This window comes from Gossypium hirsutum, chromosome D07 (assembly GCF_007990345.1).
Source record: "Gossypium hirsutum isolate 1008001.06 chromosome D07, Gossypium_hirsutum_v2.1, whole genome shotgun sequence".
Classification (NCBI taxonomy): Eukaryota; Viridiplantae; Streptophyta; class Magnoliopsida; order Malvales; family Malvaceae; genus Gossypium; species Gossypium hirsutum.
In genome coordinates, this window is record NC_053443.1 from 4,060,516 (window position 1) to 4,086,267 (window position 25,752).

The following is a 25,752-nucleotide window of genomic DNA, read 5'->3' on the forward strand; positions in this document are numbered from 1 at the left end:
TGTACCATTTATTATATAATGTCCCACTCAAGCTAATTTCCTTTTCCTCTACATAAGCTACTTTTTATTCCCTTTTACTAAATATTTTAATTTTAAAATAAGATATAATTAATTTTCAATAATCTTCCCTTCTTTTTAATTATTTTTGTTCTTAATTTTTTTTAAAAAAATTAAAGTTTCTTTTTTTGGGAAATACAATGAAAACCTTTTGAAGGCTACTATATTATGTTAATTTTATAAAGTTAAAGTTATTGACTTTCATGTCTTTACGTATGAGTCTACGCTTTTGAAGAAGGGATATAAATAGCAATCCATATCTTTTAGACATCACTAGAAACACAAGATATTATGAATTTGTTTTTACATATTTTTTTAATTAGCTACTATTTATTTTTTCAGCTGTAAGAGATATTATATATATATATATAGGCTACAATTTACTTCCTTGTATTTGTCACTTGTGTTGTTTTAAAGGTTGTTATTTGGGGGAAGTAAGAGGTAGAAGAGCTCCAAGATGAAGGGGAGCCCTACCAGTCGCATTAATTTCAATTCATTCATCACTATCTGTCTTTTCCTTAATGTTTGTTTTTCAGAAGGAGTGGTGGCTCAGTCTCAAAACACCACCGGCGACGCCACCATCCCTGTTAAAGTGGGTGTGGTTCTTGACATGGACTCATTGGTTGGGAAGATAGGGATGAGTTGTATGAACATGGCCCTTTCAGACTTTTACGCCACTCATCCTCACTACAAAACCAGGCTCGTCTTCAACACCAAGGACTCCATGGGTGACGTCGTTGCCGCCGCCTCTGCCGGTTCGTCCTCTCATCTCCTTTAAAACTATCGGTTTTACATTTATATATCAATATCTGATAACCAAGTTCAAGGTTGCTTATGATAATCTCATGCAAGATTCTAATATATATATATTCTACTTATATTTTCCCAGAGATTAGTTGAGAAAAATAATTATTTTCATCATCTAGTAATATTAATTATTTTATATTAAAATTTAAAACTACCCATAATATTTTCCTTACACTTAAATAAAAACATAAATACATTTCAACATTATTCACGCCAACAATGCTAAATGCAATAAAAAACATATATTTATTAAAATAATTATTTAAGTATAAAATGAGCAGGGTCCTTTTTTTATGAATTTCTTTGAAGTATTATAATCTCACAAATAAAATCAAAATATTTTATTTTCAATTTACAATATGAAATGTATTATTATATTAAATTCATTTGTGAAATCTGGAACCTTCAACGAATGCACTAAATTCACTTAATTTTTATATTATACTTATTTTTTTTGTTCAATTATATCATACTTTTTTTTTAATAGAAAAACTTAGCTAACTAGTAAGTCAACACAGTGACGGCTTGCTGTATTTTCACATTGATAGTACTATATATCTCGACTCCTGTCATTTTTGGCCACATAAAAGATAATGTTGCCATTTATCTTTAGATAAATAAAAAATGAATCATAATATATGCATGTCATTTATTTAAGAGAAAATATTAGGTATATTATTAGTGAAGAGGGTTGATAAATATATTATACGAGTTAATAATATATAACAAATTTTAAAATTGCTTGTAAAATAAAAAATATATATATTCGGGTGTGGTAAATGCATAAGAATATAGTTTTGGTTTCACAAGTCAATATTTTTATATTTTGAATTTACTGTAAAAATATGTAAATCTAAAAGGTTAGAAGAATGCACTTGTTTCACTTAATTTGTAGTTTATATTATAATACTCCATATTTTATAGCTTAGCTAGCTAGTAAACCAACACAGTGGCAGTTGTTGTTACCTGTGGCTATTCACATTACACGTAGACTTCTACTATTTTTGGCCAACAAGAATATATATAAAAACATATAGAATAGGGTAAATGTTGAAATTAAGGGTAACTTTTAAAATAATTAAATAACAACCTAATTTTTATAAAAGTGTTTAAATAAAAAAATTTTATACACTTCGACTTAATTTGTAAAAAAAAATTAAATAAATGCTCACACTTGAATCATATATTGCTTGAAAAGAAAAGAAAATAGCCCGAACATAATTTGAAATCTAGTATACAGCATTTGAAAATCTGCACTTTCGAAAAATGCTAGACCCTTATTTATCTATTTTAAAAGATTTGGCTTATTTGAGTTTTTTTTTTTATAAAGGTTAGATCATTTTAAAAGGTTTAATCTTCATAATACTTAAAAAATTGGGTTTCAATTTGAGGATTTAAAATATAAATAAAATAAAATTAAAGGGTGTAATGAAAAAAAGGTACCAAGACGTGTGTGATTAGAAAATAATACATGCCTTATATAAAAAAAAGTTTAGAGGTTTCTTTTTCGACACATTTTTCTATGGTTGTTGGAATTGAATTATATTTAAATTGGTCAATCATATTGATTGAATGAAAAACCAATATATCATTTTAGGAAAAAAAATTGAACTGAACTAAAAATAATAAATAAATTAATTTTTTCAAAAATATTTTAATTTTATAAATTTATTTAAATAAAATAGAAAATGGGTACATTTTACCACCCTACAAAGTTAGGATTCACTGTTCTGTTATTGGCTTTAATAATTATTCTGACCCAAGACTTGCCTTCCAACTTGTATCACACCAGCAATTGATGGTTGAAACGTACAGTACATCTTCCTCTCTTCACATGCACTGTTTGACCTGAAAGATGAAATCAATTGAAGCTACTATACATGTATATATTTATTTATAATTGTCTGACTCAGTCTTTGCACATGTTAATCTTTAATATATTTTTTAAGGAGATATTAATATTTGAGATTAGGGTTAACATGTTAAGAAAGAAATTTCTAAACTTAATTGTTTGGTGGAAGAACAGCTGTGGAGTTGATAAGGAATGTAGAAGTGCAAGCAATCATAGGGCCAAGAAGTTCAATGCAGGCCAACTTTGTTATCAGTCTGGGAAACAAATCTCAGGTTCCCATCATTTCCTTTTCAGCAACTAGTCCTTCTCTTACTTCCCTTAAGAGTCCATACTTTTTCCGTGCTGCCCAAAGCGGGTCTTTCCAAGTGAATGCCATAAGGGACATTGTCGAGGAATTTGGGTGGCGAGAAGTAGTGCCCATCTACATAGACAACCTGTTTGGGGAGACCCTTATACCTTACTTAACGGCTGCCTTACAAGAGATTAACATTCGGGTCCCATATCTGAGTGTCATCCCAGAGTCAGCTGATGATGACCTAATTACTAAAGAACTTTACAAGCTAATGAACAATCAAACTAGAGTGTTCATTGTGCATGCGACTATGCCTCTTGGGTCTAGGATTTTGGTCAAAGCTGAAGAGATTGGAATGATGAGTGAAGGGTATGTTTGGATCATGACTGATTCCATGACTACTTTGTGGAGATCGATTAATTCCTCGGCTATTAATGCCTTGCAAGGGATTTTAGGGGTGAAGTCTTATGTTCCCAAATCGAAAGAGCTTGAAAACTTTACAGTTCGATGGAAAAGGAAATTCCAGAGTGACAATCCAAATGTTAATGCTGAAATGAACATTTTTGGATTATGGGCTTATGATGCAACTTTTGCAGTGGCCAGGGCAGTCGAGAACGCTGGCACTGCAAACCTACGCTTCAACAGAACAAACATTTCCGGCAGCGGTGCCACAGACCTTGAGACATTGGGTGTCTCACAAAACGGTCCTCAGCTAATCAAAGAATTATCGAAAATTAATTTCACAGGGCTTTCAGGAGATTTTCATTTTGTTAATGGGCAGTTAGAGTCATCTGTGTTTCAAATAGTTAACGTAAATGGAAATGGGGAAAGAAGGGTGGGGTTTTGGACACCCCAAAGTGGACTTGTAAAAGACTGGAAGTCAACAAACACAAGCGCAAAGTCTAGTTCCAAGCCAAAGCTTGGCCCCATTATATGGCCGGGGGATACTAACTCGGTCCCCAAAGGTTGGAAGATTCCAGTAGAAGGGAAGAAATTGAAAATTGGGGTTCCAGTGAAAGATGGCTTTACTGAATTTGTTAAGGTAACCTGGGATTCTAACTCTAAAAAAGCAAAATCAATTGGAGGGTACTGCATTGATGTTTTCGACGCTGTAATGAGTAAAATGCCTTATCCCGTTCCTTACGAGTATGTTCCATTTGCAACGCCTGAAGGAAATGCTGCTGGTTCATACAATGACTTAGTTGATCAAGTGTTCTATGGGGTAAGTCTCCTCCTTTAACCCTTCTCTTTGTTTTATATATTCGCTGGCTTGGTTTCACTGGAGAGCTTCAATCGGCTATGAACACAGATTTATGACGGTGTGGTCGGAGATATAACTATTGTGGCCAACAGATCATTGTATGTGGACTACACATTGCCATACACAGAATCTGGAGTGTCAATGCTGGTGCCCGTCAGAGATAACAATAAGAAGAATGCATGGGTTTTCTTACAGCCCTTGACATCGGATCTCTGGGTAACCAGTGGGTGCTTCTTTGTCTTCATCGGGTTTGTCGTTTGGGTTCTGGAGCATAGAATCAACGAAGATTTCCGTGGACCACCTGCACATCAAGTCGGCACCAGCTTCTGGTTCTCCTTCTCAACCATGGTGTTTGCTCATCGTAATAACTTAACTCCTCTTTCACCTTTTCAATTTACAAATATGTTAGCGGCAGGCAATTTATTTGTTCTTGAGTTGAATAATTTTTTACAGGGGAGAAAGTGGTGAGCAATTTGAGTAGATTTGTGGTAATCATATGGTGCTTCGTGGTTCTCGTTCTTACCCAAAGTTACACTGCTAGTTTAACGTCACTTTTAACAGTGGAGCAACTCCAGCCCACTGTAACTGATATAAATCAGCTCTTGAAGAGAAGGGAAAGTGTTGGTTTTCTAAGTGCCTCATTTGTTAAGGATATGTTATTGGAGATGAAATTCGATGAATCCCACATCAAGAAATATGGAACTCTTGAAGAACTCCATGATCTTTTCACCGAAGGCAGTGCCAAAGGTGGTATCTCTGCTGCTTTGGATGAAATCCCTTATATTAGGCTATTTCTTTCAAAGTACTGTGGCAAATATACTACCGTCAAACCAACATTTAAAACCGATGGCTTTGGCTTCGTGAGTTCTCTCTCTCTCTCTCGACCTTCATCGATTCCATATGATATAATATGCTTACAGCTTATTATTACAATTACTATTTATTATCGTTTTGTAGGTTTTCCAAAAAGGATCTCCTCTTGTAGCAGATGTTTCAAGGGCAATCTTGAATGTTACTCAAGGTGATGAAATGCAAAAAATTCACAACAAATGGTTCAACAACGCTACTTGTCCTGATTTCGACCCCACTGTTTCATCGAACAGTCTTGGCCTCGAGAGCTTTTGGGGCCTTTTCCTCATTGCTGGGGTTGCATCGATATCTGCGCTCATCATTTTTGCAGCAATGTTCTTGTATGAACAAAAGCATGTCTTGTTTCAGTTCCATCCCGAAAATTCAGTGTGGAGAAAAGTTCGAACCATGTTTAGAATCTTTGATCAGAAAGACCTGAGCTCCCATACTTTCAAAAAAACTGAACCCAGAGATGCAAGCTGCCATTGTAGTGTTCATAGTATAGGCGCTTATGGAAGCTCAACAAATACTAACTGCCCGCCAAGTCCATCAGTTGGGTCGAACCAGATAGATCCTTCAGACTTTGTTTTCTTGGTAGAACAAGGCTCAGTTACAGATTCTCCAGATATACCCCCATCTCCAGAAAGATCTTCTATTGAGCTTGCTGATTACAGTCATGGCCAATAAGAAGATTTGATGATTTAGATATTGTCGCACAGTTGAACGCATTACTCAAAGATTTATGTAAACGGTTGTGTATATAGTATAATTAAGTAGGATCCTAATCTAGCTATTTTGCTGCTAAAATAAACCCTATTTTAAGTAATTACTTGGGATCCAAGTTTAAGTAATTACTTAGGCTACTCTTGAATGAATGATAAGATTGATTAAAAGTAATAGTGTCAATTAGATTAAATATTTTAGTGGTGAAATTAAAATAAGTGATAAAATTGTATTTAAATTTAAATTAGGTTGTAAGAATGAGGTACAAATGTAAAATACTTATTAACATCATTACATTCTGTTTTTTTAATGTAAAATATATAATGAGAAATTATATTTTATGTTAAATAAAAATTATATTAGATTTTTATATTTTGCAACATATGAGAATGATCATCCCTACATATTGAGAGACCCAAGTATCGGTACTTTTCCTTAGTGGTATCGCAATAAGTCCGACAAAAAAAATTACTACACAACAAGTGCCCCAAACCCAAGCCACTACAATATTTTGAGTCATTTTGACTTTGTGTGATTTTTTTTGCACCCCAAACACCTTTGATCACCTTCGAACAATTTGAAAATGATTTTAAATTGTCTCCAAAATCTTCTAATGGTTCAAATGTTAGATAAATGTTTTTCAAGTTTTAAGCTTTAGAAAAATTCTCATTCATCTCAACCCGAACAATCTTGATGTCAAGTCAAAGAACTTCATACCCTTATTTTATGATTTAAACATAATATCCAAGTAAGTTTTTAAAGACCCAAGATAATTTATAATTGTAATTAAACTTTTCTAAATTTTTTAAATTTGATTTAGAAAATATTAATTCGTTGCAAAACAAGTATTTTATTAAAAGAAAGATTTTGGTTAAAATCTGAAAGTGTTTCGTTAGCAACTCCAACTTATACCAGAAATTCAGCGTCAAATTTTTGTTTTTTCAAAAATGAAAGGCTCTAAACAAGATATAAGTCCAACTAGAAAAACTTCACAACGACGGAATCATGCTCGTTGCTCCAAGCTCACAAACGAAACATTTTTATAAAAACATGAGAATTCATGGAATATCACATGAAAGTTTACTCTTTCATTCCCTAAAATGATAACCCTTTGATATGTGCCAGGTCTAATTGTGACAATTTGAGGTGCAAAGGTCAATTTGGAAAATTGTAAGACTTTAGGAGTACTCATAGATGTTCCTTGATTTCTACAAAATGGATTAGGGGTGTTTGAAACGGTTAATCGAATTTTTTAATCCTTTAACTGTTTATTGAATCAATTTTTTAAAAAAATGTAATCGAATTAAAATGTTTCGGTTAATTCGATCGGTTAACCAATTAACAGAAATTTATATACTTTTGTTTTTTTGGTTAAAACAAGTATAAAACATATGAAAAAATTGATAATGCTTATTTGACCGAATTATCTGAACTATCCGAACTAATTGATACATATAATATATAATATTAATTATTCTGTTTGATTAATTACTCAATTTCGAATTAAATTAACCAGTAACTAAACTTTCAAAAAATTATTAACTGACCTCCGACCGAATTAGATTAACTAACCGAATTAGATCGATTAATTTGATTTTAAACCAAATTTGAATACCTTGACAACCTTGTGTGCCTTTTTCTTAACTCTATTTTGCTTTAAACTGCTTGTCGTTGGGTTTTTACCCTAGACCTTATTCTTGCCTTTTATTATTATTCAACGATGCAATAGCGATTCAGAATTCTTCCAAAAAGAAAGTATGAATTCTAAAAAGTGGAATGAGATATGGGGATAGACTTTTCGATGTATGTATCCACACATGATGAAGATGGACTTTAGGAGCACGTAACAAGGTCATGAAAGAATGGATATGTAGGTCTAAACAAGTGATGAAGGGTGTTCGAACCAAGAACCAATTCTTTACTGTAGAAGTTTTATCACTTCTTTCTCTTTCTTCAATTTTGATTTCTCTTCTTCCAATTTTTTATTTCTCCTTAATTTACTCAAATCAAAATTTCGTGTATAAAATTAAACAAAATTAAAATTCATGTATAAAATTATACATTAAATCATGATTTATGTATAGTTTTGAGATTTATCCCAAAAATAAATGAGAGTTTGATTGAATTGATAAAGTTGAGGTACATTTAAAAACCATGATGACTTGTGTTCAAATCTTACCATGTGTTAATTTAAATTGATTTTTATAAATTTTATATAAAATATAAAAAGACAAAAAAAACATAAAAGAAGTGGGTTTTTAGTAATTTTCTAATTGAGTTGGTCTCTCATTAATTCATGACCTCAATTCAAACAAACATATTATATATTACTAAATTTTATCGCATTCACAATGTGAGTGAACGAAAATATGTATTTTATATTGAAAAACATATTTATAAAAGCATATTAACAAATTATTATTAGTGTAGTAGCTAAGTTTTTTTATATGAATTGTTGATATTGTATTCGATATTTTTTAATCATTTTATGTGAAGATTAATATATAATAATATTAATTACCTTTTAAAATAAATATGTTTTAATGATTTCATAATTGATTCGTAATATCAACTCAATCAACAAATTAATATAAATTTAAGACGTAAATTATAGTCTATATATAAAAGGTAAAGCTAAACAAGAAATTAACAGAAGAAAAAGAAAAAACAAATTTGGAAAACGACATCATTTGGGTAGTTCGAATGAAACTCATGTTCACAAGTAAAGAAGAAGAGAATTATACTTATATAAAAGGATATATTCGGTAGTTAGAATGAAGCCCAAGTTCACAAGTAAAGAAGACGAGAATTATATATAACAATTAAAAAGTGAAGCTCGTTCACACACGAACCAAATGAAAAATGCACCGAACAATATTCCAATAAGGTTAGCAGGTTACCAAGATGAGCAACTCATGCATTAGTTTGGTACTTAGGGCGTTCACTGTCTCAGGTATAGTCTGGGTTTAAGTCACACCACTTGTATTACTGTTACGACTTTACATTCCTCTTGTAATTTACTAAAAAAAAGAAAAAGGTAATAAATGATGATTAGTGAATTTCTATTTTCGTTGTTATCAAAATTTAATATTTAGTCACTCATATGTTAAATCAATAATAGAATGTCGATGTGGTTGTTTTATCATTAGTATAATAATAAATTTAGTCGTTTAATATTTATAAATTCTATCAATTTGACTCTAATTTAAATTTGACCCTCGATTTTACACGCTATGTCAATTTAGTATTGATTCTTAAAAATTTTAAAAGTCTTTAAAAATAATAAAAAAATCATTTTAATGCTCATATTTATAAAAAAAATACATAAGATTTTATAAAGACACATACAAAATTAGAAAAATATTTATAAATAAATGAATATCTATTTTTCCATTTTCTAACATGACATTATATATTTATTAAAATGATAATTTTATAAATAAAAAATAAAGGAAAAAATCATAAAGAAGACTTAAGTAGATTCGATTTTTCTCTTTTCTCAACATTTTTGACCATCATATTCAAGTTGGGTCAAAAACTATGACTTGAAGTTAAAAAGGGCAAGAATCAATATCTTTAGGTTATTACCCAGAACAAATTTGTTGCCTCTAAGGTTGTGCTTGGGGGCAGGCGTGACTGAAGGTTTATAGGTGAGGATGAGGTCTAGGAGACCCTGTAGCTATAGGGCCATGCCGACAGCTCCACAACCGATTCCTAGTTCGATGGCACAATGATGGAGGATGTTGAAATCGAGCTATTGGAAGTAAAGGTTATTGATGCCAATGGTTGTGGGTAAAGGTGATACCCATCACTCGACAAATTTGACAAGGACTAAGGAACAATAGAAAACATATAATAAATAAATAAATTATTATTTATAAAATAAAACTAAAAATAAGAAAAATTTTGAATTTGATTTAAGTCTTGTGAGTTTTTTTTAAAATATTTTATTTATAAAATTATTTTAATAAATAAATTTCATGTTTAAAAAGATAAAAATGGGTATTAATTTATTTACAATTTAGTATATATTTTTATCGAAAAATAAAACTTCTAAATGCTTTTATTATTCTTATTTTTTAAGATTTTTCAATTTTTATTTTTAAATTTTTAAAATCTAGATTAAATTGACATAATATGTAAAGTTGAGGGTTAAATTTATTAAATTTTTAAGAATTAGGGTCACATTGATAAAAGCTATCAATATTGGAGGATTAATTTTATTATTATGTCAATGAAATTGGTCATGTTAGTACTTTGTTAATGATTTAATGGATGAATAATCAAAATATATATTAAATTTCGATAACGTTAGTGACTAAATAAAAAATTTTAAACTTATGAGATTAAATCAGAAACATGTTAATAATTGGGTTAGGTAAAAAAAAGTTTCCACGACTTATATTCAACTTGTTTTTCTTTTTTTATACATAACACAAATTAAGAGGAAAAAAATGACATTACTAATATTTGAACCCAAAACTTGGAACATAAAACGTGGAACCACCAACTCTCCCCAGTTGTTGCGTTTTCCACTTGCTAAATTCACATAATATTTGAGAACCTTAGTAATAAATTTTCAGCACTTGTATTCTATATAGGTAAGCAGATGTCAAGCTGAGAAATTTTAAGCTGAATTTGTTGAGTGAAAACACTATTGTATTTTGCATACATTGGAGTTAAATGAACCCATTGTTAATTTATTAACCTCTCCTCTGAATGGTAAATCGCACAATTTTCTAATAAATAATTGGTATATTGGTGAATTTCTTTTTTAAAGTATATTTATAAAAAAATCAATAATAATGTCAATCTTTAAAATGTTGTCGCCCAAGCAGCCTATTAGATTCAATATATAATGTTAGATTTATTTCTCGTGCTCCGTTAAAAGTTAACTCTAAGAGAATTAGTTTACAGAACTTGAAGCAGACCGGTAAGATTTAGGGGAGAGGTGTCGATATTGAGTATAACATAACTATATAGTTCACCTATATGTGAAGCCTTAATTAGTAGAGTACGAGAGATAAAATCTCAAAAAATGACACTTTCTAACGTTATTGAAAAATTCAGTTAACTGCTGTGCGAAAGATATTTTGAAAAATCAGCCTTCCTCAACAACAATAATAATATGAAAGTATTAAAACAGTATGAAAAGAAAACATTAATTAACCATAGTTTAGGTAACGGAGGATTTCTGGCGTAACTAGTTTGAGAAAAGAGGCACTACACCAAAACAGACTTTTAGCGGCGTTTTTAGTGGCGTTTGAATAAAAAACACCGCTAAAAATCAATCATTAGCGGCGCTATATAAAAAACGCCGCTAAAGATCGAGTATTAGCGGCGCTTTTCTAAAAACGCCACTAAAAATGAGCATTAGCGGCGTTTTACAAAAAGCGCCGCAAAAACCTAAACCTAACGTCGTCGTTTTCGTGAGTTTTTAGCGATTTAGCGGCGTTTTTTAAGAAGCGCCGCTAATGCTCTAGTCTTTAGCGGCGTTTTTGATGAAGCGCCACTAATGCTCTGGTCTTTAGCGGCGTTTTTGAAGAAGCGCCGCTAAATCTCTGGTCTTTAGCGGCGTTTTTTAAGAAGCGCCGCTAAAGCTCTGGTCTTTAGGGGCGTTTTTTAAGAAGCGCCGCTAAAAGCATTTTATCTTAATTGGTTTATTTATATTAAATGAAATTCAATTTATTTCTAATTGAATATTTAAAATCTTCAGAAAAAATAATGACAGATAGAAATAATTTGAAATAAAACACATGGAAAAATTAAAATACTATTATTTAAAATAATTTTAAAGTTTTTTGGGTACATGATTACTAATTGTTTTTTAGTTTATATATTAAAAATTTTCTTATATAATCGTAAAAGAAATAGTATTAATTTTAAAATATTGAATTAATTATCACTATAGTTTAGGGTTTTTAGTTTAGGGAGTATGGGTTTAGAGATTATGGTTTAAGGGTTGGGATTTAAGGTTTAAGGGTTAGAGGGTTAAGGCTTTAGGGGTTAGACGTGTTAGGGGTTAAAAGTTAGGGATTTGGGGGTCTGGTTAGAGTTTTGGGTTTAGATTAATTATTTTTTTAATTTATATTTTAAATATGTTCTTATATAATTGTAAAAGAGATAATAATAAATTTGTTTAGGGTTTTTAGTTTAGGGTATATGATTAATTTAAGATTTAAGGCCGATTTAGGAGTTTATATTTTAATGTTTAGGGAGTATGGATTTAGGGATTATGGATTAGCGTTTATGGTTTAAGGGTTGGGATTTAAGGTTTAGAGGTCAGGGGTTTAGGGATTAGATGTTAGGGTTTAAGAGTTAGAGATTTAAGGTTTAGGAATTCGGGGTCAGGTTAAGGTTTTGAGTTTAGATTATTTATTTTTTAATTTATATTTTAAATATGTTCTTATATAATTGTAAAAGAGATAATAATAAATCAAATATATTGAAATTATGAGTATATAGTTTAAATTATTTAAGAGATATATAATAGATAGACTTTATATGTATTGAATGGTTAATTTAGGGTTTAAGGTTAAGGTTACTTGAAATTTGTTAAATGATAAAATTTTATACAATTAATTAATGCTTTTATATTTAAAAAAAATTAATCTAAACCATTTGATATATTTAAATATTAGTTTAAATAGAATTAATAAATAAGTTAAAAAAAGTAATAGATTGATATGGATATTTAAGTATAATTATTTATTTTGGAGAGGACCAAATTATAAGAAAAAAATACAAAAATAAAAATGATATGGATATATAGTTAATTATTTAATTTGGATAATTCTAACTTAATAATTAATTACAACCATTTTATTATTTGTTTTCTTATTAAAATATACAATATTTATTTTGAAAGTACTTGGTTTTTTTATTTTTATAAAAAATTAATTTATAAAAAAAAATTTAGCATAACAAAACTGGAAAGTTGATTTTAGCATTAAATAAGGTTTAGGGGTTAGTAGTTAGGGGTTAGGGGTTAGATGTTAGAGGTTAAGAGTTAGTGATTTAGGGTTTAAATATTCGGGGTTGGGTTAAGGTTTAGATTAATTAGTATTTTTTAATTTATATATCAATTAAGTTCTTATATAATTGTAAAATAGGGGTTAAGGGTTTAGAGTTTTTGTTTTATGATTTAGGGTTTAGGAGATAGGAGTTAGGGGTTTAGAGTTTCTATTTTACGATTTAGGGTTTAGGATTAATTGGTGTTTTTTAATTTATATATTTAAATATTAGATTTAAAAAAATAATGATAAATAAATAAATAAAAGTAAAATAATAGTAATTATATTTTAGTTAGTATTAATAGTAATTATATTGATAAATAAATAAAAGCAAAATAATAGTAATTATATTTTAGTTAGAAAAAAATATATCTAATAAAATGGAGATTAGATTGGAAAATAATAATTTAAAATCATGATTAACGTTTCAATCTTTAATAGAAATTTGATATTTGAGAGAGTGATTGCTTACATTGGATAATTCTAACTTAATAATTAATTACAGTTATTTTATTATTTGTTTTCTTATTAAAATATAAAATATTTATTTTGAGAGTACTTAGTTTTTTTTATTTTATAAAAAATCAATTTATAAATAATAATAATAAATGTTTTATAAAATTACTTAACTAATAATTTTTAGCTGATAAAATAAAAAAATTTTAACAGAACAAAATGACGTCGTTTTATTCAAAATGAAATAATTTTTTGTGGCGTTTTTAGAAAAACGCCGCAAAAGATTAGCAATAGCGGCGTTTTTTTAAAAACGCCACAAAAAATATTTCACAGATTATTTTTGTCGAATGGTACAAAAGATAAAAAATAGCGGCGTTTTTATGAAAAACGCCGCAAAAACTAATTAAAATCCCGCTCAATTCCGAAAAAATTATTTTGGTTACCCGCTCATTACTCCTCTTCTTCTCATCTCCGTGCGCCCCCCAAATAAAAGATTGTACTTAATTCTTTTTACCTTTTTATCTCAAAATTTGCCCCCAACTTTCCCATTTCCAGCAACACCAAGTCAATACACCTACGCCAATCACCCTTCTTTTTCCTTTTCATTTCACTGCACTGAATTCACTCACCATCGCTACTCCTTTTCTCTCAATCTGTTAAGGTTTCTTTTAATTTTAGGCTTTCAAGGGAATGTATAGTTTCCTTTTAATTTTACTGGTGATTTCTATGGCGACGGAAACCCTAGATGGCAAGAAACCGGAGGAAGAGGAGGTGAAAGAGAAGACTGAAACTTCCCATTGAATAAGAAATCAGTAGAAGGAAAAAGAAATCAGATCCTTCTGAATAAGAAGAAGAAAAATCAGTACTTTCTTTCCATTGAAGAACAAGAAGTGAAAGAGGATATCAAGGGAAAATGTCAAGAGAAAAACTAAAAAGAGCCGCACTTCCTCCTGTTCAATAGGTGTTCTTTTTTATTTCTATTGCTTTCAGTATATATTTTTTTGAGATTATTTTCAGTGAAAGAAAAAAATTTGGAAATAACCCATCATTTTTTTCGTGGAAAACTAGAAAAAAAAACAAATTAAATGCAAGCCTATAGCTATATGCCATTCAGACAATCTAAAACGAACTGCTGAAATCTCTTCTGCAAATTATCCTGCTCGAGAGTATGGTTGGTTTTTATCTAAGTTATATTTCTACATTTTCTGTAATTGTTCTAGGTGATAGTGGGTATGTTTTATTTTATTTTATTTTTGCAGTCTTGATTTGTTTGCAAACCAGAATATATTTTGTAGTTTTATTTTAATGCAAGAGTAGAAAAATGCAGTTTTCTATGATTATTAATATGATCTTTTGTCATATGTTCTTCAGAACAAGATATTACACAGCCGGATTGAAGCTATACATATTCAGTTTGCTGAGAAAGACCGTGGTTCTGCACTTGCTGAAAGTTCTCTTCCAGATTCACATGGTGATTCTGGTTTGCAGAATGTCATCAATTACCTCCGACGGACAAAACAAATAGTATTGTTTTAAGCTGGAAAGGTTGGTTTTCTTTTTAAAGGAAAGTTGATTCTCCCTTACTTCTTAGATTTCCAGAACTGTGCTGTGTTCTGTTTCTTTATGTGTGTTTGGTTTATTAACAAATCTGGTTTTTTTGGGTGTTCAATTTTACTGATGAAAAATAAATATTCCTCAAATTATTGCTTGTCATTTTCTTTTATTTTCTTTTTTTTTCATACTGGGTATTCAACTTTAATAATAAAAGAATGGAATTTAAGGGTAGTCAAGAGAAGATTTTAAGTTTCGTTCTTGGGAATTTTGACTCTTTTATTTTTTCTTTTGTCCTTTTGTTTTCTCATGTGTTCTCTGAAAATTTGAATTTCTGTCTGAATTATAGTTGAAACCATTTACTTCTGCATTTAAAATGGTTTCTACTTTAATAATACTGAAAAATTAATAATTTTATTAGATGATTTAAAATATGTAGTGTCGGGTTTTCTAGATTATTGATTAAGTTGTATGTTTGTCGGCAGACTGGTCAAGCTATGGCAAGTGCTCTCAATGTTGTACAAACATCTCATTCGTATGGGGATTTAATGCTTCTAATGAAACATGCTGAACTGCAACAAGTGTGTGCTTCTCTTGGTGGTTTTTTAACTACGTTTTTAAGTGATAAAACTTATGTTAACTTTGTGAGGAATCGGGTCTCGTAACACGTGATTCATCTGAATATCTATTTGTTCTAGTGTTAATAATTCTTTTAACATTTTAACTTATCATAGATGCTATGTTTTGATTTAGCATTCTTGTTTATCATGTAAAGAAATTGTCTGGAATTTTAATAGCAAAAATTGGAATTTTTTTATTGTTGTCTATGTTTTACTTGTGAATTGTGATTGCAATGGTTTACCTTCCTTTGGTGTAAAATCTACTTGGCCAATTGGAATGTTCAATGTTTTACTTGTGAATTGTGATTGCAATGGTTTACCTTCCTTTGGTGTAAAATCTACTTGTACTCAGCAATATTACTTCTAATTGTACCGCAACACATCTATATGCCCATTTCTTACCTGTAATCATGTTGCATATGCTCTGGCTTTTTAAATCGTGAATCATGATTAATGAAAATGAGATGGATAGCTGATGCCTTTCCTGATTTTCAGGTTTGACAAGGAACTGAACAAGTAAGTTGCTATTAAAGTTATTGATTTAGAAGAATCGTAAGTGGATACCTTTGTTATATTTTCCTTGATTTATTCCTCATTAAAGTGTCTTGTAGCAGGTGCTTGCTATGAGCAGCAAAGTATGAATGAATGTGATTATCAACTTTACAAATATACATAGTAAAGTTTAAAGTATGAATCGAATTGCTATGAGCAGCAAATTTAGCGATAAAACAAAGTCACACCAAATTGCTATGAGCAGCAAAGAAAATTTTTTTAATTGCAGAAAACCAACTTCCCTTCTTTCCCATACTGCCAGAAAATTTAGGGACCGCACGACTTGTGGTTGATTTCGATAGGTGGTGGACTGGTGAGGAATCTGTGAATGTTCCCTATTTTCATTTAAGGACCGCCAAGGAAATTCTGAAACTAAAAGCTGATTGATCGGATGTGTATGCCGGCTTTCATCAACTACTTTCGAAGGCCTTACTAGGAATTGAAGTGGTGTGCAAAGAGATTGCTTCTTCCGATCTGATTTTTCGATATAAATACTGGACAAAGTATGGATATTTTACTGCTGTTAGTAAAATAGGATTCTCTTCTTAGGATCTTAGTTTCTTCACTTGTATTAGACTCAACAATGGCTTAAATTGCATTGGTGTTGATTTTACTAAAATTTCGACGTTTACAATTTTTAATTTTTATTAATTATTTATATTTTCTCACTTTTATTAATTTTTATTATTATTTAAACTTTCTTTATTTGCCTTCTTTTATCATTTTCATAGAAAATTTAATTTAAATAAATTTTTTATTTATCCTTAAAAGTATATTTAAAGTTCAAATTAAAAAAATAAAACATAATATAATATTTATCATAAAAATAAATATTATTTAATTAAAATAATTTTTTTGCATGATATGTTTTTAGCGGCGTTTTTGCGAGAAGCGTCGCTAAAGGTTTGTTCTATAGCGGCGTTTGAGATAAAAAGCGTCGCTAAAGATCATAGTCTTTAGCGGCATTTGTGGGAAAGCGCCGCTAAAGAACATGGTCTTTAGCGGCGATTATGGGAAAAGCGCCGCTAAAGAACATGGTCTTTAGCGGCGTTTGTGGGAGAAGCGCCGCAAAAGTTAGCGACGTGTTCAATAGCGGCATTTTTTGCGGCGCTTGTGAAAGCGCCGCAAATACTTTTAGTGGCGCTAAAAAGCGCCGCTAAAAGCCTATTTTGGTGTAGTGAGGAAGAAATTGTATGTTTTTAATAAAAAAAAAAGGAAAGTAGATGATTCTTTGGGACTAAATTCCAATTTGTTATTAAACGAATAACCTAAACTCTGCAACCCACTTTGATTAATACAACCTTTCCGAGATATTTAACCATTAACCACCACGTAATCACCTTTATAATATATTTCATGTATCAATCCATCCTATGGAGCATGTACGTGGCCATGTGTTGTGTGCCTATTTCCACCGCATGCATGAGTCTTTAAAAATGAAAACCAAAAACCTACTTAAATTTATTAATGTTATGAAATGATTTTGTAAATTTTAATTTTAATGTATGTACAATCACAATTCACAAACTTTATAAAATTTAAAAAAAGAAGTTTGAAGTAACTTACCTTCGACAATAATAAATGATTACCATCACGTTTAAAAGCAATTTGGTATTTGTTTAGCCGCCTTGTTTATCAACAACCGAAAATAAGCGATTCTGTTATACGACAAAGTCAGTTTGACTCATGAAGTCTTTGATTATTGTTTTGTTTTTGGCCTTATTTGAACAATTAACCGCAAGTGATCGCCAAAGGTTAACGTAGATTATATTAATACTAAACCAATGGTTAATTAGGTTTTCATCTTAAACCGGATCTTAGTCATCAGCAGCATGAATGCTCCTATATAAACAGCTAATATTTTACGCCCATCGCACACACAGAGGTAAAACATGTCTAGGAATACGATTCTTCTAACTTGTTCCATCGTACTTAATCTGCTACTATTTCATAGCTGGTACTTCCATGGCCGATGGGAGCAAAGTTGGACCAAGAGTGCCACTGCAGAAGCTGAATTTGTGGCATCCATCTCATGTTCAGGACATGGAAGAGCTTTCTTGGATGGATCAATCCTTGATGGAAAACCTGTTTGTGAGTGCAACGCATGTTATGGAGGCCCTCACTGCTCTGTGTTTTTACCTGAATGTATCGCTGACGCCGATAGGTAATTGACGACGGAGATATAACTAAAGTGACCGGTATTATTTTAAGAATCTTGGGTCGTATCAATAATGTGAATATCTCATTTGTTACAGCGGAGATCCTATGTTCTTGGAGCCCTTTTGGTTGAAGCATGCAGCAAGTAGCACCATTGTAGTTCCAGGATGGCATCGGATGAGCTATGAATTCAATGATGATTCCCTCATCTCAAAGGAACTCGACGCTCAAATTCGGAAACTTCATGCAGTCATCGGAAATGCGGTGACTGATGGAAGATTCATCATATTTGGTGTTGGTGCTACCCAACTTCTTCATGCAGCAGTGCATGCCCTCTCCACTACTAATCATCCATCTTCCCCTTCAAGAGTCGTTGCCTCAACACCATACTATCCAGTTAGCTTCAAACCCTACTCTAGTCTGGATTGTAATCTACGTTTTAGCTTTTAAATTGACAAACAATGTTCATGCTACAGATTTACAAGGAACAAACTGAGTTTTTCAATTCTGAGGATTACAAGTTCGAAGGAGATACTTCATTGTGCAACAATAATAGTGGCTGTAAAGGGAATTTCATCGAACTTGTGACTTCACCGAACAATCCAGATGGCCAATTAAAGAAGGCAGTACTTCAAGGCCCATCGGCAAAGACAATCCATGATTTTGCTTACTATTGGCCACATTATACACCAATCCCAGCTCTAGCAGATGAAAATTTAATGATATTCACTCTCTCAAAGCTTACTGGACATGGCGGAAGCAGATTTGGGTAAGCATATATACATATTGAGGATATTCATAGATCTTGTACACTATTAGTCAATAATAAATAACACATCGTAACTTATATAAAACAAAGAATATTGAAGGACTTAAAAGATGCTTTTTCTTTGGAGGATATGCAATAATTTAACATGCTTTTTCGTTTTTCTTAGATGGGCGATAATAAAAGATGAGGCTGTACATCAAAGGATGCTAACATATATGAATCTAAGTACCTATGGGGTTGCTCGAGAGACTCAGCTACGAGTTCTGAAGCTGCTAAAAGTTGCCGTTGAAAATGAAGGAAAGGAAATGTTTAACTTCGGATACCAAACAATGAGGAACCGCTGGAGAAAGTTGAGCAAAACTATGTCATTGTCTAAGCGGTTTTCAATCCAGGAACTTGAGACTCAATTCTGCTCTTTCTCCGAAAAAGTCAGAGGAGCTACTCCAGGTAATTATTAACTCTCTTCCCATCACACAGTCATATACAAATTCCTGAACTAGTGAACTTAAAGAGTAGCTGGTTTTGATGGCAGCTTATGCATGGCTTAAGTGTGTAAGAGAAGAAGATAAAGATTGCAACGCGGTGCTCCACTCGGTCAATATAACTGGACGTCATGGTAGCTTGTTCGGTGCTGAAAGCAGATTTGCACGGCTTAGCTTGGTGAAAAGCGATGATGACTTTGATTTGCTGCTAAAAAGGATGGGAACATTGGTTTCCCAAGAAAATAATAATGATGGAATCAACAAAATTATGACACACAGAGATGAATTTATTGGAACCAAATAAGTGTACGGGGTAATGATAAAATCAAGGGGTAAAACTTAAATTCTAATTTTAAAAGGGGTAAGCTATAAAAATAGTCACTTTTGTTTACTTTAGGTTACATTTTAGTCATTTATGTTTGAAATGTTAAGTTTTAGTCACTTACGTTAACGTGTCATAATATTTTAGCCACTGAGCCGTTAATTTTTGTTAACGGTGTAACGGTAAGCTGATGTGACACGTTAAATAATCATTTCAAACAAAAATTTTAGGTTAAATTATACAAAATGGTCCCCATATATTTTCATTCTGAACAATTTAATTTTTTTATGTTCTTTTAACTTTATTTTTTTTCTTTATTTTTCATTCTCTTCTGCTTCTCCCTTCGTTTTTATCCCTTATTCATATCTTTTAACGTAGTTTTTCTATGTTTTCCATTTGTTAAAACTTTTTTATGTTTATGAAAAAAGAAAAGGCAAAAGCTGAAACAATAAAAAAAAACTTGCTTCGCATATTCTCACCCCCACAATTACAAACCCTCATCGTCCATCATCGCTTTAACGAACCAATTTGGATCTCTCAATAACTTAACCCACAAGCTCGCCTTACTCAAAAACCTCGCCAGTTGTGACTTATGGCAATCCACCTTCAACAAAGTTTCTCGAGCTCATTCCCTTAACTTCCTAACCAACTCCTACAACCACCTTATCTATCTTACCTACAACATTCTCGCCCTCTCGAAACTACGTTATTTCACGAATTCTTCAAATGAGCTCTACACTCTCAATGACTAAAACGACTACCCTACTAAACTTACCCTCAATTTCACCCAAACCAGTTTGGTTCCATGCTCCCTTTATCTCTTCGGTTCATCCATGCTCGACTTCTAATCAAACTTGCTTGGGAATATCCAAGAAGGTTTAGATCAATTTTATCATTTGCTCAATTTTATTAGTCAAAAAATAAAAGAAAATGAAAGGAATAATCTACATGATTCTATAAAAGTCTAGAAATGGAAAATTTTTATTTTGAATATAAAGAATTCAATTTATATTTAGATTTGATTAAGGATATGATTTTTTATATTGATTAGTTAGATCCAATTTTAGTTTCAAAATTAGGTTATGTGTTCAAATCGAGATTTGATTAAAAATGATTGGTATTCGTTTATGAGTGAAATTCAATTTTGGAATCATGTGAAAGAAACAATGACTTTGTAACAGCCTAAGATAGGGCCTAGTCGGAACAGTGATTTCGAGACCACAAACCCGAAGTAGAAATATTTAATTTATGATTGTTTTAGAGTCTATGATATATTTGGGTGATGGTGTGCAAATTTTGTTAAGTAATTTTTTTTATCGATAAAGTGCCCAATTTTATTATTGGGATTAAATTGTATTAATTGCAAAATATGAGTTCTAGAACATAAGTACTTGTTTTAAATGGGGGTTTAAATTAGAGGCCTTTAAATGGAAAATAGACCATCATATTTTGTTATGGACAAAACTAGTCATGAAAGGGTAAAAATTGAAGGTTTAGTAAAAAGAGCATTTTTGTCATTTGAGTGTTTTAAGGCATAAAAGACAAAATTGAAACCCAAAAATCTGCTCATTCTCTTCTCCATGCTGCCGAAATTTTCGAAAAGCATGGCTAGGGTTTCAAGCTTTTTCAAAGTTCAATTGTAAGTGCATTTGAGCCCCGTTTTTAATGTTTTTCGTATTTTTGAGATCCTAGAAGCTTAACCTTTCTATTTTTACCATTTAATTGCATGAAAAATGAAGTTTAAAAATTGACCCATGCTAGATATTTGTGCATTTTTATGTTTAATGGTAGAATAAGGGTGCACGAGATTAGGAGAACGATTTTTGCTAAGTGATTTTCGTTGAAAATGGTTAAAACGGGTTGATTAGTAAAAGTTGTAAATGCTCCTAAAAGTGTGAAATAATAAGAATTTGAGGTTGCTTTAGAAGAGAATAAGGTTCGGCTGACCTTGAATGTTATGGAAATTGAATAAAAATCATATTACGAGCCTAGGGGTAAAATTGTAATTATGAGAAAGTTTAGGGGCAAAATTATAAATTTTCCGTAGTATGATTTTTGTATTAAAATGAGTAATGTGAGTGATAATTAAGTGAAATGTGACATTTTAGATCAAAGAAATCGAGATTTGGACCAAGTACGGGGAAATATCAATCAAAATGATCGATTCGCGTTGAAGTAAGTTCATATGGTTAGTCTATAGTGATCGATTATTAAATTTGAATTGAGATGATGTATTATTTTATATATATATATTTGTTATTTAATCATGACTTTATGCAAGTACGAGATTAGATTGAAGGATCAATTGTGAGAAATGCAGGGTCAAGTACATTTGTACTACAACTTGTGATGAATTGACGGAAAAGACCATGGTTGGACCATGACAGTGAGTGTGCCAGTGTAAGACCATGTTTGGGACATGGCATCGGCACCGATATGTGATCTCATGTAAGACCATATCTGGCATATGCCATTGCCGTCCTACCAAGTGTACAAGATATCCCGAACATCCCTAATATTACAAGTAGTTCAACGGGAAATTCAAGAAGTATGCTCAAGATAAGTAAGAGTAGGATATGTGAGTATTATGACTAGGCACTAGAGGTGTTCATGGGCCGGGCGGCCTGGCCCGGCCCAACGGCCCGCCCGAAATATGGGAGGGTTTGGGTAAAAATATAGGCCCGAAATATGGGCTTGGGCAAAAAAACGAGGCCCAATTAAAAAACTGGCCGGGCCTCGGGCACCACTTTTTTGGCCCGGGCCCGGCCCGGCCCGAATAATAAATTTTTTTATTTTTTTATTTTTAAAATACTTTTTTTTAATTTTTTTAATTTAAATTTTTTTTAAAATACTTTTTTTAATTTTTTTAATTTTAAAATATTTTTAAAATATTTTTTTTAATTTTTATTTTAATTTTTAAAATAAATTTTTAGTATTTATTAAAAAACGGGCCGGGCCGGGCCCGGGCTTATGAATTTTTCTCGGGCCGGGCCTGGGCAAAATTCTAGGCCCATATTTTGGGCTGGGCCGGGCCCGGGCCCGGGCCTAGGACCTGGGCCAAAATTTTTTCTGGGGCCGGCCCGGCCCATGAACACCTCTACTAGGTACAGGTATATATATGAGACTCATAAATAATGTGCTCAGATTATGATGCATTATTGATAAGGATGTAAACGAGTAAGTTTGTATGTGATTAATTCCTTGCTTTTACTTACGTTTTAACATTTTTATGAGATATGATTGAATATGGAATAATTAATTTAGGTGAATTACGAATTACGGTTGAATATGGAAGAGTTGGAAAAATGTTAAAAAAAAGTGAGAATTTGTGGTTGAACCTTCGGAATGGATCGGATATCGTTGGAAATATAGGTGGATGCTATGTGCTGATTGCACCGGATATTAATGAAAATAAAGGTGATTGCTATGTGCTGATTTCACCGGATACCAATGGTTATATAAGTGATTGTTATGTGCTGAATTCACCCGGTACCATTGAGTATAAGGGTGATTGCTATGTGCTGATTTCACCGGATACCAATGGTTATATAAGTGATTGCTATGTGCTGAATTCACCTGGTACCATTGAGTATAAAGGTGGTTGCTATGTGCTGATTTCACCGAGTACTATTGACTATAAGGGTGGTGCTATGTGTTGATCCACCGTGTAACTGAGATTATTTCGAAGTGTTTATCAGAAAACTAATTAAGTGAAAATATATGTTACGAACAATGTGTTCGATCTTTAATCAACCCTTTGGCACGATGAAATGAAGCATTGAAATGAAGAATGAGTAAATTTAACAACAAAATAGTTTAGGGCAGAAACAATTGTGTGATTTTGAAAAATCACCAAAAATGGTGGGAATTGAATTAGAGGTTGTATGAGATATGAAATTAAAGCTGAATGAGTCTATTTTCATATAAAGGAAACAAAGTAAGCAAAAGAGTTATATTTTTTGAGATATTTGAATTCTAGTGAGACAGGGACAGAATAAATTTGAAATCCCCTATTCCGAATTTGGAAAATTACTAAAAACTGTACAAAAAAAATTATGGTTTGTAATTTACATGCTTTGAATTCTGTGCAAAGAGATAATTAATTTTTAGTGAATGGGGGGTCAGAGCTATCGAGCAGTGAAATAGGGGAATCTTTAATGAATAAACTGTATTAATTGGCTAGACCAAAAAATTTGAAATTTTTATGGTAAGAAATTATGTGAGTCTAGTTTCAGAGAAAATTAACGGTTCTTCATTCGGAGCTCTGTAGTTCAAGAAATAAATAATTTAGTGACAGTGACTCAAGTAGACAAATTAATGTGAACATTAGTAATAAGGTGTAAGCATGTGATATAATGATTATATTATCTTAAGAAATTATTTTGAGGATTTGTCCACACAAGTTTATTAATTTCTTATTATTTTCATATGAACTTACTAAGCATTTATGCTTATTTCCCCTCTCTTTTCCTTTGCCTTATAGTATCGCCAAGTTAGCTCGGGGATCGGTGGACGTCGGAGATTCGCTCACACTATCAATTGGAACAGTTGGTATATCTAGATACATTAATTTTTGGGTTATAGCATGTATAGTAGGCTTGGTCGTTTTGTCATATATGACATATTTCTTATGGCCTAAAATGTTGGCCCTTATTTAATAAATGTTCTTTTTGATTAAGGCTATTTGGAGATGGCCAATATTGATGGTTGTTATACGCCTATGATGTGATTATTCATGTATGTGGTAATTGCATAATTGAATGTTGTGGAGGTGGTTAATAAATGACTTCATGAATGACGATGTGTATGAGAATGTGTATGTAAAATTGGATAATCGGATGTCCAATTATAGTATGATACATGTTGACGAAATTTTATGACCCGATTTTATATGTTCAAGAAATTTTAAGTCCGGTAACGCCTCATACCCTGTTCCGACATTAGATACGGGTAAGGGGTGTTACAGACTTAGTTTATTTGGTGGGCAAAAATTATGTTTCTGCAATGAAGAATATGAGAAGAGAGAAAAATAAAAGGAAAGAAGAAAAGGAAAATAAAAAAATAAATTGTTCAAAAAAAAGTATAAGGGCTAGTTTTAACAAATGGAAAGTATAGAAAAATTACGTTAAAAAAATGGAGAATAGAAGAAAATAGAGGGAGAAGGAGAAGAAAATGGGAAAAAAATATTTTTTTAAAATATAAAAGAAAAAATTAAATTACTCAAAACGAAAAAAATATAGACTAATTGTATAATTTAATCTAAAAAAATTTCATTTGAAATGATGATCTAATGTGTCTTACCATTACACCGTTAACAACAATTAACGCTCAGTGACTAAAATATTACAACACGATAACGTAAGTGACTAAAACGTAACATTTCAAATATAAGTGCCTAAAATGTAACCTAAGACAAATAAAAGTGACTATTTTGATAATTTACCCTTTTAAAAATGATATTGTTGGAGAGAGAGCCTCAACCCCACCTGAAAATTATCTTATTCTAAAAAGGATATTAAAAATACTTTAGTCACAAAAAAGAATCTATCAAAAAATATCTACCAAGCATTAATGATAATTATACGAGCATATGGTTTAAGGAATGTAAAATTATTTTGGTAATAAAATTAGGGGAATGTAAGATTATGGAAAAAATATTAGATATGTTATTTTATTTGATTGAAATATAAAATTATTTAAAACTAAATGAAATATAAGAAAATTATTTGCAATCAGTTGTCTTGCCTCAAACCATATACAATTTAAAAAATTAGTCTTGCACAATGATTTGATGTTATTACTTTCATATATAGCCATGGTCGCAACTCCCAAATTTTGCCCTGCTACTTTGAGCAAGAACACAATTATCCCGCAGGTAAAACTAGGTATAAGATCGATGAAATCATGTGCTTGTTTTCTTTAGTATGAAATTTTGATGTGTAATTTAGGTTTTATTTTACTAATTGATAAAAAAAAGTTATTACAAGTT

General features: G+C 31.3%; 3 protein-coding genes and 1 long non-coding RNA gene across 4 annotated transcripts; all 4 read left to right on the forward strand.

Moving 5' to 3' along the window:
- The first annotated feature begins 337 nt into the window (after nucleotides 1–337).
- On the forward strand, nucleotides 338–6,011 carry LOC107953718 (glutamate receptor 2.8). The gene is made up of 5 exons (XM_016889107.2): nucleotides 338–812; nucleotides 2,891–4,230; nucleotides 4,318–4,630; nucleotides 4,723–5,129; nucleotides 5,227–6,011. Exons 1-5 carry the CDS (start codon nucleotides 515–517, stop codon nucleotides 5,803–5,805), a joined length of 2,937 nt encoding a protein of 978 aa, XP_016744596.1. The 5' UTR covers nucleotides 338–514; the 3' UTR covers nucleotides 5,806–6,011.
- An 11,895-nt stretch (nucleotides 6,012–17,906) lies between these two features.
- LOC107955968 (tryptophan aminotransferase-related protein 4-like) lies at nucleotides 17,907–19,400 on the forward strand. Its single transcript, XM_041097121.1, has 3 exons — nucleotides 17,907–18,197; nucleotides 18,289–18,586; nucleotides 18,667–19,400. Exons 1-3 carry the CDS (start codon nucleotides 17,926–17,928, stop codon nucleotides 18,961–18,963), a joined length of 867 nt encoding a protein of 288 aa, XP_040953055.1. The 5' UTR covers nucleotides 17,907–17,925; the 3' UTR covers nucleotides 18,964–19,400.
- On the forward strand, nucleotides 19,175–19,745 carry LOC121219479 (tryptophan aminotransferase-related protein 3-like). The gene is made up of 2 exons (XM_041097727.1): nucleotides 19,175–19,406; nucleotides 19,492–19,745. The coding sequence occupies exons 1-2, from the start codon at nucleotides 19,175–19,177 to the stop codon at nucleotides 19,743–19,745; spliced, it is 486 nt and encodes a 161-aa protein (XP_040953661.1).
- A 1,605-nt stretch (nucleotides 19,746–21,350) lies between these two features.
- Nucleotides 21,351–24,446, forward strand: LOC121219269 (uncharacterized). The gene is made up of 3 exons (XR_005915932.1): nucleotides 21,351–21,402; nucleotides 21,872–21,938; nucleotides 24,247–24,446. It is a non-coding gene; the product is annotated as an uncharacterized lncRNA (long non-coding RNA).
- Nucleotides 24,447–25,752: the final 1,306 nt, after the last annotated feature.